The sequence below is a fragment of the Vicugna pacos genome, chromosome 12 (assembly GCF_048564905.1).
Source record: "Vicugna pacos chromosome 12, VicPac4, whole genome shotgun sequence".
Lineage (NCBI taxonomy): Eukaryota > Metazoa > Chordata > Mammalia > Artiodactyla > Camelidae > Vicugna > Vicugna pacos.
The window spans coordinates 15,742,432-15,756,216 of record NC_132998.1 but is presented as its reverse complement, the minus strand read 5'-3'; the positions used below and the strand labels follow the sequence as shown (position 1 = coordinate 15,756,216).

The 13,785-nt window shown below is 39.1% G+C and overlaps 1 protein-coding gene across 2 annotated transcripts in view; it reads left to right on the top strand.

Moving 5' to 3' along the window:
- The window catches only part of ANO6 (anoctamin 6), a 187,753-nt gene that overhangs the window by 99,885 nt on the left and 74,083 nt on the right, over positions 1–13,785 (top strand). For both annotated transcript variants that reach the window (XM_072972942.1, XM_072972943.1), the window contains one exon: positions 6,974–7,102. In XM_072972942.1, coding sequence (XP_072829043.1) covers positions 6,974–7,102 — 129 coding nt within the window. The remainder of the gene's footprint in view (positions 1–6,973; positions 7,103–13,785) is intronic.

Below are 13,785 nucleotides of genomic sequence, written 5' to 3'. Positions count from 1 at the left end.
TTGATTCCCAGAGAAGTGGTCTGAGGTTACGGCCGAGGCACACATGGGACATAGTCTGACGGGGGAGTTACAGTTGATGCCAGGACGCTTGTGCTGCAGACCCTGAGCAGCTGAAAATAACTCAGGCCAATTCTTAGGCTGGGATTGGAGACCTCCTGCGAGAGATGAGGAGCTCTGCGGGAGTGATGGACTGTAATTTTGAGGGAGTCTGCAGAAGAATTACCCGGAACCCAGTAGAGACCTGAACACTTGTTGCCTTAGTTACGCCCTCACTTCTACTTCATGTGTCGCCTTCAGCTTGACGGTCTGAATAGCAATATCTTGACACTCCCTTTTCTGTTTATTCTCAGATGATGATCACCATCTGTGAGATTGGTTCTTCATTCAAAGGCGTAACATCTCAGGGCCTGGGGACCCAGATGCCAGGCATCTCGGGTGACTGAGAAAAGGGGGCAGTTCACAGCTGTGGATTTGGTAAATGGGAACCACCAGTTTCAATTTTTGAGTCGTAACCAGTTAATCTTCCAAGCACTGAAAATAGATACGCTATTGAAATAAGATTAATTAAGAAGAACAGGAGGGTAGGTAGAAGGGAACCAACGGTTATGAAGTCAAACTAAAATGGTTGTTCCTTATGTCTAAGGATCTTAAAATTGTAGCTAGGACACTGGGAAAGGCCAGTGAGTCATGAAGGATTGGTTATAGTGATGTTACTGTGTTTCTGACTCCAGAACATGAGATTGGGAGCAGTTTCTTAAATATCAAAAAATGTCATTTAGGGCTACCGTTTTGCCCGCGTGGAAATCCTACTGCACTTTCTTCCTGAGGAGGTGGTACAAACTGAAAATGCTACTACTAGGTTCAAAGCACTGCTGGGTTCAAAAACGTTCACAGTGAACGGATTGCTGTGGAATCCAAGCAGGGTATTAAAGCAAAGCAAGGCACTTCGGGGAGGTCACCTCGGGGAGGGTAGTCATTCTCTCGCAAATGCCCTCTTGTACCACGTGACTTGTCTTATCACATCCATCACTTTCTCATTCCTGACTTTATTGGGAATATCTTAGAGCTGAATCTCACTCGAATTTCTTTTGCCAGTGTTACCGCTACCAGATGAGAACAGTGCAAAAAAATAACTTCTTCTAGAAAAGGAAAAGTGTGGAAACATCCCCTGCAGGCATTGCCACGGGTTTTTTTGTTTTTTGTTTTCCTTTTTTTGACTCGTCTTTACTCATGCCTCCTCTTTTCGGCAGATCACCTTTAAAAAAGGCCAGCTGGGGCTTTTAAAATGGTGGAATGCCTGTGGGAAAACAGGAAAGCACAGAAAGTTCGAAGTCATGCTAATGCGAATCCCAAACCCAACTCTTAACTGAGGGTGTAAGGAGAGGTTCGCCCCGCGTCCCTCGTCTCTGAGAAAGCTCTTGAATAAGCATCTTCCCGCCATGGGAAACTTACCATCTGCTCTGGTTCCTTAGCTCCTTCTAAGGAAGTTTTATTTGAAAGGTCATTTCAGAGTTCTGTGTTCACATTTCCTCTAGCCCAGTTCATAAATTTTAAGACCATAATATTTAAAAACACGTGAGAACTCCATTTGCTAAAGTGACTGCTTCCTCGGCACGGGCTAGAGGGAAATATTTAATAATAATTATGTTCAAGGCATCATGCCTTCGCCCTCACCCTGCGTTTGAACTGTGGTGTTCTAATAATAAAACCCTAGAGTTTCCTTTAACGCAGGCAAAGGGAAACAAAGGCAAAACACACAGACCAAATCAGGAAGCCGCTGGCATGTGAACATTCCCTCGTGTGTATAACAGTAAAAAAAAAAAAAAAAAAAGCAACATTTAAGGCACAATCCAATGTTATTTATAAACGAGCTCCATCTCTCTCTGATGGGAAATGACTGAAAATAGCCAGTTCCACTATTTGGTAACTAGTGATAGCCATTTACAAATATAAAATAGCAGGATGATTTTTGAAAAATTTGTACATCAGTTTTTAACTTGCAACAAAAATCATTAATAAACTGAATAAGCAGTGAGTTCTGTATTCTGAAGAAATGTGTGAGTCAAAATGTATACTGGTATTTGGCAGTTATACAGGGGGCATGGAAACTCTGATGGGAAGTGTGTCCAGGGGGCAGTGACCTTCTAAAGCTGGTATCACACATTCCAGTTAAATGTCTACATGTCAGCAAACATGTCGGCATTGTTGAGGCCAGGACTGGCAGACAGCGCCCTGGAGTACTTCCCCTTTTCCTTTTAGGAAGTAACGCTGTGGGTTGCTTCTGTATTACCGTTCACCCACTTGCTCGTTTGCCTGCGTGGTCTGCAGCATCTCATCAGTAAAACCCAAGAGAATCTACTGAAAAGGGATTAAATAGTAAGATCGTTCAGTGAGGTCAACAGTGGTCATTGGCATTTCAGAAAAGCAGTAATTCAACTGGGCGGTACCCATAAAAATGTTAGCGCTCTCTAATGAAAAGGTGCAAATGAAAAATATGTGTATCTTGACTACCAGGGGAAAAGTGAAAAAGAGTGGACTCTAGTGATGGAAAGGCACTTTCATGCTCTGCTGGTGGAAGTGTTGATTTTTATAAATATTTTGGATGACAATTTAGCAACCTGTATATCAAGAAACCTCTAAAAAGGCCATGTCCTTTGAAATCTGCCTCTCTTTAGCCTACAGAAATAGTAATTGCACATGTGCACAGATACATATGTACAAAGATGCTCACTGCCTCAGTGTTTATAAAAGCAACAAATTGGAAACAACTTACGTGTTCATCAGTGGAGCAACTGTTTAAATTACATTGCAGCTTTTAAACATGATGATACAGAGCTTTATATCAAGCTAGAAAAATGTCTGTGATGGATGTTTGTAAAACAGTACGTATAGTGTGGTATCATTTTAGTGAATGTGTGTGTGTGTCTGAGAGAGAGACATACAAAATATTAAGAGGTTCATCTCATCTCTGGGAGGTGGGATTACATAGATGACTTGCTTATTCCTTTATACTGTTCTGTGTCTTCAGAATTTTTTGTATTGAGTTTATATTATTTTTTATCATAAAAAAAGAGAAACAATTTTTTTTTCCCCTAAGATAAAAGTAAACCAAGCTCCTGCTAAATGCCGAGGCTCAGCAGAGAACTCTGGGTGGAACCAGAGCTTGGCCACTGGCCTCCAGAAGTTAATAGTGTGGTTAACAGAGTGAGGAGGGAGACTCTGTGATTGGCACACGTGTCGTTCTGGGTCACTCCTGAGTTTGTCTTGATTGTCATAAAGTCACCAACAAGGAATGTTCTCGGGACACCCTGACACACTGGACTCTGTAACTGACTTGGAGCCTCCACTTCTAGATACACCCCCTCCTTGAATGAACTCCTTTTCCACGGCATCTCTTTCCTATCAACACATTCTTGAATGTCTGGTCAAAAATATGTTTGCTCATCCCCCCCCCCCCCAGCATGCCATTGACTGGGCTGACTTCCTGGACGTTCCCTCCTGGGTCCCTGCACTTCTCCTTACCTTATTTCTCACATGGTGCTTCCTTTTCTCCCATCCCTGCTTCTCTTAATACCAGCCTTCCCACCTTCAGCATCCAGCCTCCCATACCTGCAGGTCTTGGCACTTTTCTTTGTACTTTGAGTTTTCTTACTCACTCTATATCTTAGGCTTCCAGGCTTCCAGACTGAGGAGATGGTCGAAATCAAAGGAAGAAAAATTGACCTCATTTTGTCTCTGCAGTAATGCTGCATTAACTGTGTAAAGGAAAAAAAAGTTCAACTATTACCTGTGCCTTGAATCTGCCTGGACTCAGCTAGAGTCAGGGAAAACACTTCAGAAGATAATCTCATTTATAACTGCATGGCATATAGATAAAATTTCATTTATTGTCTATATTTTGTGAGATCTAAATATTTACCTAAAGGCTTTTGCTTCTAAGCTTTTGTTACCCTAGAACTTGCTATGTGTGGGGGTTCAGGCTTTACTGAAAAATGGAAAATCCTATATTTTCACTTTAGTTTTCTCCTATGATTAAAGTTCAGTTCTTTTTTCTTTCTGTTGTGCTCTTCTTGAAATTAACCACTCTGTTTTGCTAGTCTTAGAGACTGTAGAGAGCCAGCTTTTTTTTTCCCGCATTCACATATCAATTGCTCTTTAAATTAATTATGTGAGTGTTTTGACATTGTTTATTTTTCATAGTGTAATCCCTCAACTTTCATTGTTAGACAATAAACCATTCTGGTGTCCTTCTTCATGTGAAGGTTGAGACCATTAACTCAAATACGCCTGAAATTCTCTCCAGTCTCACAGTAAATGACAACCATATCAGGGCAGGACTAGACTGGATTTTCTAGAGATCCAATCAGATGGTATCACTTGCTATACAAGGCCAAGTTTCCAACACCCTTAACATAAACAAGCGTTGGAGCAAAGATCCCAATCTGATTGCTTTGTATCCAGATCTTGTACGAATAATTTAAATTGAGCATTTTAAGCCCTAGGAGTAAATGTCTCTGTTGTGAGATGGGACTTCCAGTCTTGGTTTTGCAGGGTTTATTTGAGGACACGTTTTGTAGACACTTGAGAAGCGTGAGGTTGGACAGAGGTTGAGCAGCAGGCTATTTCCTGGACTCACCAAGTGCTGGTGCCCGAAGGGTGCTTAGTAAGGGGAGCTGCTCACCTGCAGCAGACCTGATGCCGCGAAGTTACAGTCAGGCAGCCCTTTCCCCACGTCCTCTCCCTCCTCAGCCATTCTTTCTCCACCCAGAAGACAGACCTCACCATCATGTAATCATCATGTGACCCTTCATATACCTGAAGCATTCTATTCAAGGAGAAGTTTAATGCCTTACTGCATTCTGAGATTTCTTTTGAGAAGTTTTCTTCCTGAGTAATTTCAGTCATCCCTTGGTATTCACGGGGGATTGGTTCTAGGACCCCTTGCGGATACGAAAATCTTCGGATGCTCAAGTCCCTTCTATAAAATGGCGTAGTATTTGCGTATAACGAATGCCCATCTTCCCATGTCCTTTGTTCATCTTTAGATTAATATAATACCTGCTACAGTGTCAGGGCTATGTAAATAGTTGTGAATACAATGTAAAGGTTATGTGAATAGTTGCTGGCACCTGGCAAGTTCAAGCTTTGCTTTTTGGAACTTTCTGGAATTTTTTAAAAAATAGTTTTAATCCAAGTTTGGTTGAATCCACAGATTCAAGCAGAGTAATTTTGCTGCTTGCATTTTTAACCTAATTTGGTTAAGAAGGATCCTCCCCTCTTTGGGCTCTTTTGTTGAAGGAGATGCCCTACAAATAAGAGAAGGAGAGAAGCCAGCTGAGAGGAGGAGGGAGACCTGGAACACATCACTGGAGTGAGTCACACCTGACCTTTCTTCTTCCCTCGCTCCAACACTACTCTGCCAAGCTCTTATTTCTCAGACCAAGCATGTCTTCTCTTCTTCCCAAGTATAAAACATCAGAGCCAAAGTTAAAGACAGAGGTAGTTAGGTCAGTCTTCCACAGTGGTCATAGCGTTGTTTTTGTTTATTTTGAGATAACGACAAATGAACACAGTCCTTTTAACCACTTCAGTCTTGAAGGTACACCACGAGGTCGGGTTGCGGCAGATGAGTTAAGTGAACGCTACATGGTGGAATCTAGTATCCTTGGGATTCTAGAGGGTGGTGGCCATGAGCAGATAAAATACAGACTCCAAACTGTCATTAGAAATTGACTGGATCACAGATACTAACCACTATATGTAAAATAGGTAAACAACAGCTTTCTTCTGTATAGCACAGGGAACTATATTAAATTTCTTGTAATGAGCTGTAATGAAAAAGAAATTGAAAATATATATTATGTAGGTGTGTAAAAAATTTGTTTAATTAAAAAAGATTAAAATAATGCATCTCAGAAGTGTAGGAAAAAAAGAAAGTTATGGTGGTAAAATAAGGTGATTCGTGTACTGATTGATGCTGAATGCAGAGAATTAATCACATTTAATGATTAAGTGGTCCCACCAAATGACTGCTAAGTGCAATCTCTCCATGAATTTTTAATGAAAAAAATGGAAAAATTTTAAAGTATTACTTATCAGTTAAAAAGTATTCTGATCCTTAAACAACAAAATTCACATAAGCATCCCGACCAGCTGTGTGAGAAACACAAACTGAAGTCTTTGTTTAGAGCAAATTAAAACGGTTCTATCCAAATTCGTATGATAATAAAGATGGTTTTAAACTGTATTAGGTCTGTGTTTTGCCATTATGTCTTTGTTTTTAAGCCCACAGGGCTTTTAATCTCTAAAGACACATTTATCTGTTCTTCTTGCTAGAATTTATTTGTTTATTTTTTGCTAAGAGTGAGGGGGTTATCTTTTGTGGATTTGGGGACAAATCTCAGCCACCAGTGTATCTTTTGTGTGTATTAATGCATTTTCTGGCATTTGTTTGAAGTTCTAAAATCACACTTTGTCTATAGAGTGGTGAGGTCCAGAGAGAAGTCATGAAAACTGGAGAAAAGTTTAGAAAATATGACATAGAAAGGATGAGATTTTCATAAACAGTGTTTTGGCTTAGATTTTTTTTTCTCTTGTTAAATGAACTTCAGTCCTTCAGATAGGTACCTCTTTACTGTGTTCATTTCCAAACTTGATACTTTTTTTTTTTTTTTTTTTTTGCTGTGTGAAGTGGGAATCATTCTGGGCTAATAGTGTTACAGTCATACTGCTGGTACTTTCCCATCTGTCTGTAGAATGATGCTAACCTGTTCAACTCAAGGACTTCCTTTCACCAAGGACAGACGGTGCTTGCAAAGACGGTGACCTTGCCCTCTTGGTCAAGTAGACAATAATAGATTCATTTGTCTTTCTGTATAAACATTGATGTACCTATTAAGGGTAGAAAGGAAACACTTACAAATTGGCATTTTTCAAGAAACTGTGCTAAAATTTGTTTTTCTGTTCTACACAGGAAGAATTTAATGGAAAACCTGACTCCCTCTTTTTCAATGATGGCCAGCGAAGAATAGACTTTGTTCTAGTCTATGAAGATGAAAGTAAGAAAGAGACTAATAAGAAGGGTTACAATGAGAAACAAAGGGTGAGTTTTTTAAATCCTATTTTCCTTTCTTTTTATTCCTTATAATATTGTGAAACGAAAACCGTAAAGTACTATTTTTATGTAAGTGATAAAGTGAAACTGGGGTTTGAAATACCATAGAACAAACACACCTTCATACTTTCTCTGTTCATCGTTCCCTCAAGGTCTGGTAACAAAAAAAATTTTTTTTTTTTAAACTTAAGTTTGAAACAAACTTCCTTATGCTCTTAAGCTGAAGGTAGACTCTCTTCCCAGGAATTGCACTTTCTATCTGTGGAAGAGATTTACATTAAACGCACACTTAGCTATTTGCAACCAGGTATGAAAAGGAACTAATGATTAATGCTGACAGCCAGTGTAAAAACAACTAGCATTCAGGGTGTGCATGTGGCATGCATTTTCGTATTTAATTCTCAGAACAACCTATCAGGGGCCTGTCATTATACCATTCTGGATGACAGAGTCAGCCTTAGAGAGGCTAAATGAAATGAGTGCCCAAGGTCATGGACTCTAGTCTAAGAGCTGGTGTTGCTATGGTTCAAACTCTTGTCTTGAATCTCAACCTGGGCCCTCGAGCTCTCCCACTTTCTGTCACCTCCCTTCCTCCCTTTCACTCAAGGCCAGTCAAGCTGCTCCTCCTCCCCTTCCCTTTGCTGACAGGGCCATCTTTATCTCAAGACACTGAGCCATTTAGTAGGCTAGGGTTATAACAACTACCTGGAACTTCTTTACCAGAACATAAATGGCATTAAACTAAAACAGGTCAAAAAAAAAAGCATACCTGCCAGTGCCACTTTTACCCACTTTGAAAATCACTCCTCATTCTTTGTTTTTGTTTTTTCTCACACCCGTGCTATATGGGAGTTACACACACACACCTTTAATTGTCTTTCTTTGAACTTTCTCTCCAAAATCTATCGTTCTTAAATCTGTTGATTTCTGCCTATTCTTTCAGACTAAGTGATGAAAGCTGCTTAAAATGAAGCAATCAGTCCTATTTTATTTGGGGTTTTTTGTTTATTTTGGGAAGGGTAAGTTCCAAGGCTTGTATTTGCATGGTGTCACAGAATGAGCCCAGGCTCTGGAGCCTGACATTCAAATTCTAATCCTGCTGATGTATTATTTGGAGTAATTCTAGTTGAGGTCACAAACTAGCCCTGAATTACAGTGGCTTAACAGCATAAAGGTTTATGTGTTGCTCATGTCAGTCAGATGTGGCATCCCTGCTTGGCACAGTGGTTTGTGGGGATGGGTGGGACTCTGTTCCCTGCAGTCATTCAGGAACCCAGGCTGACACAGAGGCTTTGCCGTATTCAGCAGGTGGTTTCCGAGGTCACCCTGGGTATCAGCATAAGTGTTAGACAGGATGAGAGCAGGTGAAGAAAGTTCTCGTGCTTCTTGCCCTCTTCGGACTGGAAGTGACTCTATCAGTCACGTTCACATTCTGCTGGTCAGAGCTCAGGAAGGTGGAAAGTAGTTTTTGGCTGGGTAGCCATTGCTCAGTAGGAACTCCACATTATGAAAAGGGAACACAAGATTTTGGCGGACAGCTGGCTTGACTTTGGCCATAGCTGCTAACTGATGGTGTGACTGGGGTGGGTTTCCTTATCAGTATCATATTGTATTATTACTTTGGGGAAGCCTGTTATTTTTACATTTTGACATCTCTGAAATCAGGGTACATCTTACAAATAGTGTATCATAATTTGATTGGCTGAATTTTTTCTTATTGGTGCATAAAATATTGGCTCACGAAAGAACTGATGGCATCTTAGATCTAGGAAAATGGGGATCCCAATGCCTCGCCCCTAGGATTATGGTTAGAATTCAATAAAATAGTATACAGAGAGATGTTATATAAATTTTCAGCATATATTAGATAATAGATATTCTTCACTTTTATCTGGAGTTTTCTTAAAACAATGTACTGGTATGAAATGGCGTGAATCTCCTCTGTTATTATACAATTTCATCATTAGAATGAAACAGCTTAGAGTATTTTATCATTTTCCTGTGGACACTAAGATGTCTTTTATGTAGTCAGAATCACCATCATCAAATATTCATTAAGCATCACATGCCAATAGAACTGGACCCAGCACTACATAAAGTAGGGTAAACAAATCTAACCCATTATAGTATAAAGGAAGCAGTTCTGGTTTTAGATGAAAGCTGCTCTGCTGTGGTGAAGGGGCCCCAGAGCTGCTTACATGATTAATAAGATCTGCAGTTGCTCTACACAGAAATGTAGGTCCCTGGGTAACTCTTCTAAACCAGGAGGGGGTAAAAATTAACAATTTTGGCAATTCCTGAGCTTACTGATTGGTATACCATGATGTTGGTTTTCATAAGCTGTGCTTTGAAGTGTTTTGAGTCTCTGTTTGTACACACTATTCAATATAGACGCCACTAGAATTCAAAGCTGAGCTTTGGAATCACATTTTTATTAACTGGAGAAACATTTGTGAGTTCTGTCATGCTCCCTGGCAGGCCTTATTCAGGATTTAGGACGACACCAAGGAAAGGCTATTTCAAAAGCCTCTTTTCTTTGAGAGGGAGGAAAAATGGTGTCTAAATCATATTGACTTTCTAAAACAACACTAAGGTTGACTTTGCCAGAGGCTGATCTAAAAGTATTGTTGCATTCTTTTTAAGAGATGGGGAAAGATAGAAGTGATAGGGCTTCAAACATCAGAAGCGTAAGGAAGAAAAGGCTGCCTCTTCACAGGAGCCAAAGAGAAAGTACTTTTCTGGCCAACCCTCCAACTGTCATGCAACTTTGTCCCCTCATATTAGTGAAAATACTTCAAACCTCACGCCTCCCTTTAAAAAGCATAAACTATTTACATTTAGATTACGCCTCGGGGGATGGTTATCGGTTGTTCCAGTAATAAAGCACGCATTTTGCCAGGACTGCTGTTCTTGGCACAGGATCGGTTCGAATGTTTTTGTTTGTTTTTTTACTGTGAGTAACAGGAAAAGCAAACTCAAAATGGCTTAAATGCTAATAGGAAATAATAATTCTCTCGTTTAAGAAATAGCCCAGAGGCAGGAGCATTTCTGAGTTAGAGGATTTATTGGCTTAGTGAGGTCCTCAGGGATCGAGGCTCGCTCCATCCTATGCCCCACCGTCCTCAAAATGTTGGCTGTTCTTAAACTGGCTCCACTTTGTTGCAGGATATTTGCCGCATCTCCAGGCATCCAGAGGCAGAGCGAATGCTTCTTCTTGTGGTTTTTTTGAAGGAGGAAGAAAGCTCCCCTAGAAGGGCCCTACGCAGACTTCCTTTCACATTTTGTTGTCTATCACTGTTCCATTCCCAAACCAAATATGGGCAAGATGAATGGAGTTACCATCATTAGCACTGACTGATCAACACTTGTGTTTCTTCTCTTGAATCACCTGGTCACCCAATATCTGAAGAACATCAGGCTTTTCTTAGTGATGAGGAAGGGGAGAAGGGCTGTTCAGTAGGTAGCCAGCAACGTCTGGCACAGCACGTGATTGAATGTATCTACATATGTTTGATCTATATTGGGAAGAACAGAAGTGTTTTTATTAAAACAAATTCCCAAATACTTCCGCAACTCCTCCTTCTCCATTTTGTTAGCAATGCTTCTTTCTTCCATTTCCTTTTTCTAGAACTGCCAACAAGTGGCAGAGCTGATTTACTCTGAATTTCGTTTTGTCTGACACTTAGCCTCCCTTGAAACAGATGTGCTTATGACCAAGTATTGGTATAATTCAGATGATGGTGAAAGAGGGTATAAAGGTCTAGGTAGCACAAGAAAGGTCTAGATAGCACAAAACAGTGTAAGCAATCTCAAATGTGTGTAATTTATTTACTTTTTTATCAGCAGAATCCATTTTTAAAAGCTGATAGAAAATTGATTTCCTTGAAGTTGATGAAAAGTTTGTACATGGCAGTATAAATTCGTATGGTATATCTGACCTTAAGAATTCTTAGTTTATGGCCAAAGAATCTGGCCAGTGGGGACTATAGAATAAGAGAATTTCCCAAAAAATGAGTGAGTGCGTTAAATTATATCCAAACTTTCAATTAATGTGAGACAACTGACTAATTGGTTACAGATCCTGTGAGCTTTTTAAACTGTTACCCGTTATTTTAGATGAGTTTTCCTGAGGCTGGAACTGTTTACCTAAAAGCTGGATGAGATCTCTTTGGAAATGTTTAAAATTTCATCAGAAAGTTCTAATATAATGGACACAGTATGTCGCTCCATTTATTGACATTTTACATTCTTTAGTAAGGTTATAATACTCCCTATGAGGATCTTACACATTTTTATTAACTGTTTAAGTTTTTGTTACTGTTGTCAGATACATTCTAAAGTGCAGTTTGTGATTTATTATTGTGTATATTGTTAAAAGAGAAGTCTGTTCACTTTCCTAAGTTCTATCTAGGAAACTTGGTAACCTTTTTAGTTCTCATAGCTTCTTCTGCTTGTTTAAAGTTTTCTCAAAAGAAGACCATATTGTCTACAAATGACAGTTTTGTTGTACCTTTCTTTATACTTCATTCTTTTTCTTGTCCAAGTGCAATGGCTGGCACCTCTTGAATAAAACCAGTAACATACAGTAGTCACGACTGTATTTCACCACTGTTCCTGATTTCACTGGGAATGTTTCTGAAATTTCACCATGAAATATCATATGGCCTATAAATTTTTGATAGCTTTCTTTTAAAAGTTAAAGGAGTTCCCTTCTAGTCCTAGATTGCTATCTGAGTTTTTATAATGGGTTTTTAAAATTGATCAGATGCTTTTTTTTCCTTTGGTATCAAGGTGGTCACATGGCTTGATTTCTCATTAAGTCCCATATGCATTAAGTTTGTGATTATTTGTGGTTAATAACATGATAACTAATGGTGTAGATAACTCAGACAACATTATTGTCTTCAGCATGCAGTGTATCATTTTTATAGTCTTTACTTATTTGTGCTAATACTATGTTAACGTAGGTTATTTATTCATAATTCATTAAAAAGTATTTGAGGTCACTTACAGAAACATACCAAGAATAAAAGTAATTAGATGAGGAAATCAGAGTGACAGAAATGTAAAAGCCAGAAAAATAAAATGAAGCCTTGTGTCAAAGTAATAAACAAAATGATTTATTATCAACCATAAGGTCCTTTTCAGAAGTTAGAGTTCAGCTGCAGATTTGCCTCTGAGTTTCCTAGTAGCCTAAGAAATAAGGGGATATTATCAGTAACATAGTCTAAAGTTTCAATACAATAAAAACAAAACTGATTGTTCAAAAGAAATGTGATGTTTTTATGTCTAAAAATTCCCCCAGAAAGAAATTTATCCCATGGAGCCTCATAAAGGGAGGGCATGACTCAGTCAACTTAACATTGGCATATGTTCTCCAAATAGAAGAAATAAAGGGATGGCAGAAGGGGATTATAAGGAATCAGAATAGCATTTTAAAATTCCTGGAAATGACACATTTGCCACAAATAGTCCATGAACAATATTAGGCTATATGATGTCAACCAGTGTTGGGTGGTTTCACTTGCTCAGGTAACTTTTAGTAGGTGTTAAATCTTCTGTTTTCAGAAATGAAATCAGGTTTACCTGCACCTACTTAATGTTTTAGATGAAAGCAGAGAGGAGCTCTCTATATTTTCATCTCTTTCCTTGACACCCTACTTGCTTATACTAAGATTGTAGGTTAAAAGGAATAAATTAAATTAGAATCAGCAGTTTCAGATTACAGCTACGAAACGTGTTGCTGGTATAAGCATATTCGGTTTTATTTTTGAGTACTCAGCACAAGAGCAGTGAATCCAAATCTTGCTTCCTGTTTCCAAAATGGGAAGTGTCCTTGGGCCCAATCCTTAAAAACAGGCAAGCAAACAAAGAAGACTAGTGAAAACCTGAACAGTAAAATTTGATTATTTCATTTCATCTCACAAAGATGTGGAGAAGAGAAAACCCTTTTCCTGATCGGTCCTTGTGAGTTGGTTCTGAATGATGAAGCTGTTATTTGCCCTGGTCCCAACAGTGACCTATGTCTCACTTTTTTAAAGGCTCATCTGTAAAAGCGTGAAGGATTGGGAACAATCAACAATACTGAATTCTCGTAAAAAACAAGCTTGAAGGAGGGGATAAATAATCACAAAGAACAGCCGCTTATGTGCACAGAAATGATGTGTCCTAAAAACCAGTATTTCTGAAACTCTTCTGATGATAAGAGTCCTCTGCTTTGCTTGTTAAAACTAGATAACGCAGGCTCCATCCTGGCCCTGCTGAGCCAGAATCTCCAGGAGAGGGGCCCCCGAATCTGCATTTTAAGCAAGCGCTCCACGTTGTTCATATAAGCGGGTAGGTTAGTTTGGAGAACACTACCCTGAGATGTTTACAGTAGTTATCTCAGCAGAGGATAATAGGTGACTTTTTTTTTTTCCTTCTCAGAAATTTTCCAAGTTACCATTTGCTTATTTATTTTTGTAATTAATGTTAATTTAAAAAGAAATGTTGGAAACGAACTTCGGCTAAATATTCACTTCCATTCTTTGCCTACTATGTAGATGCTTGTCTGTTTTCTGTCCCCTCGTGAACGTACATTACCTACCTGAGTTAAATTCCTCATCAGATTGGTCCACTAGCATTAAATGTTTTATCACCCACATGTGAATTTAAATTAAGTCCGCATGAAA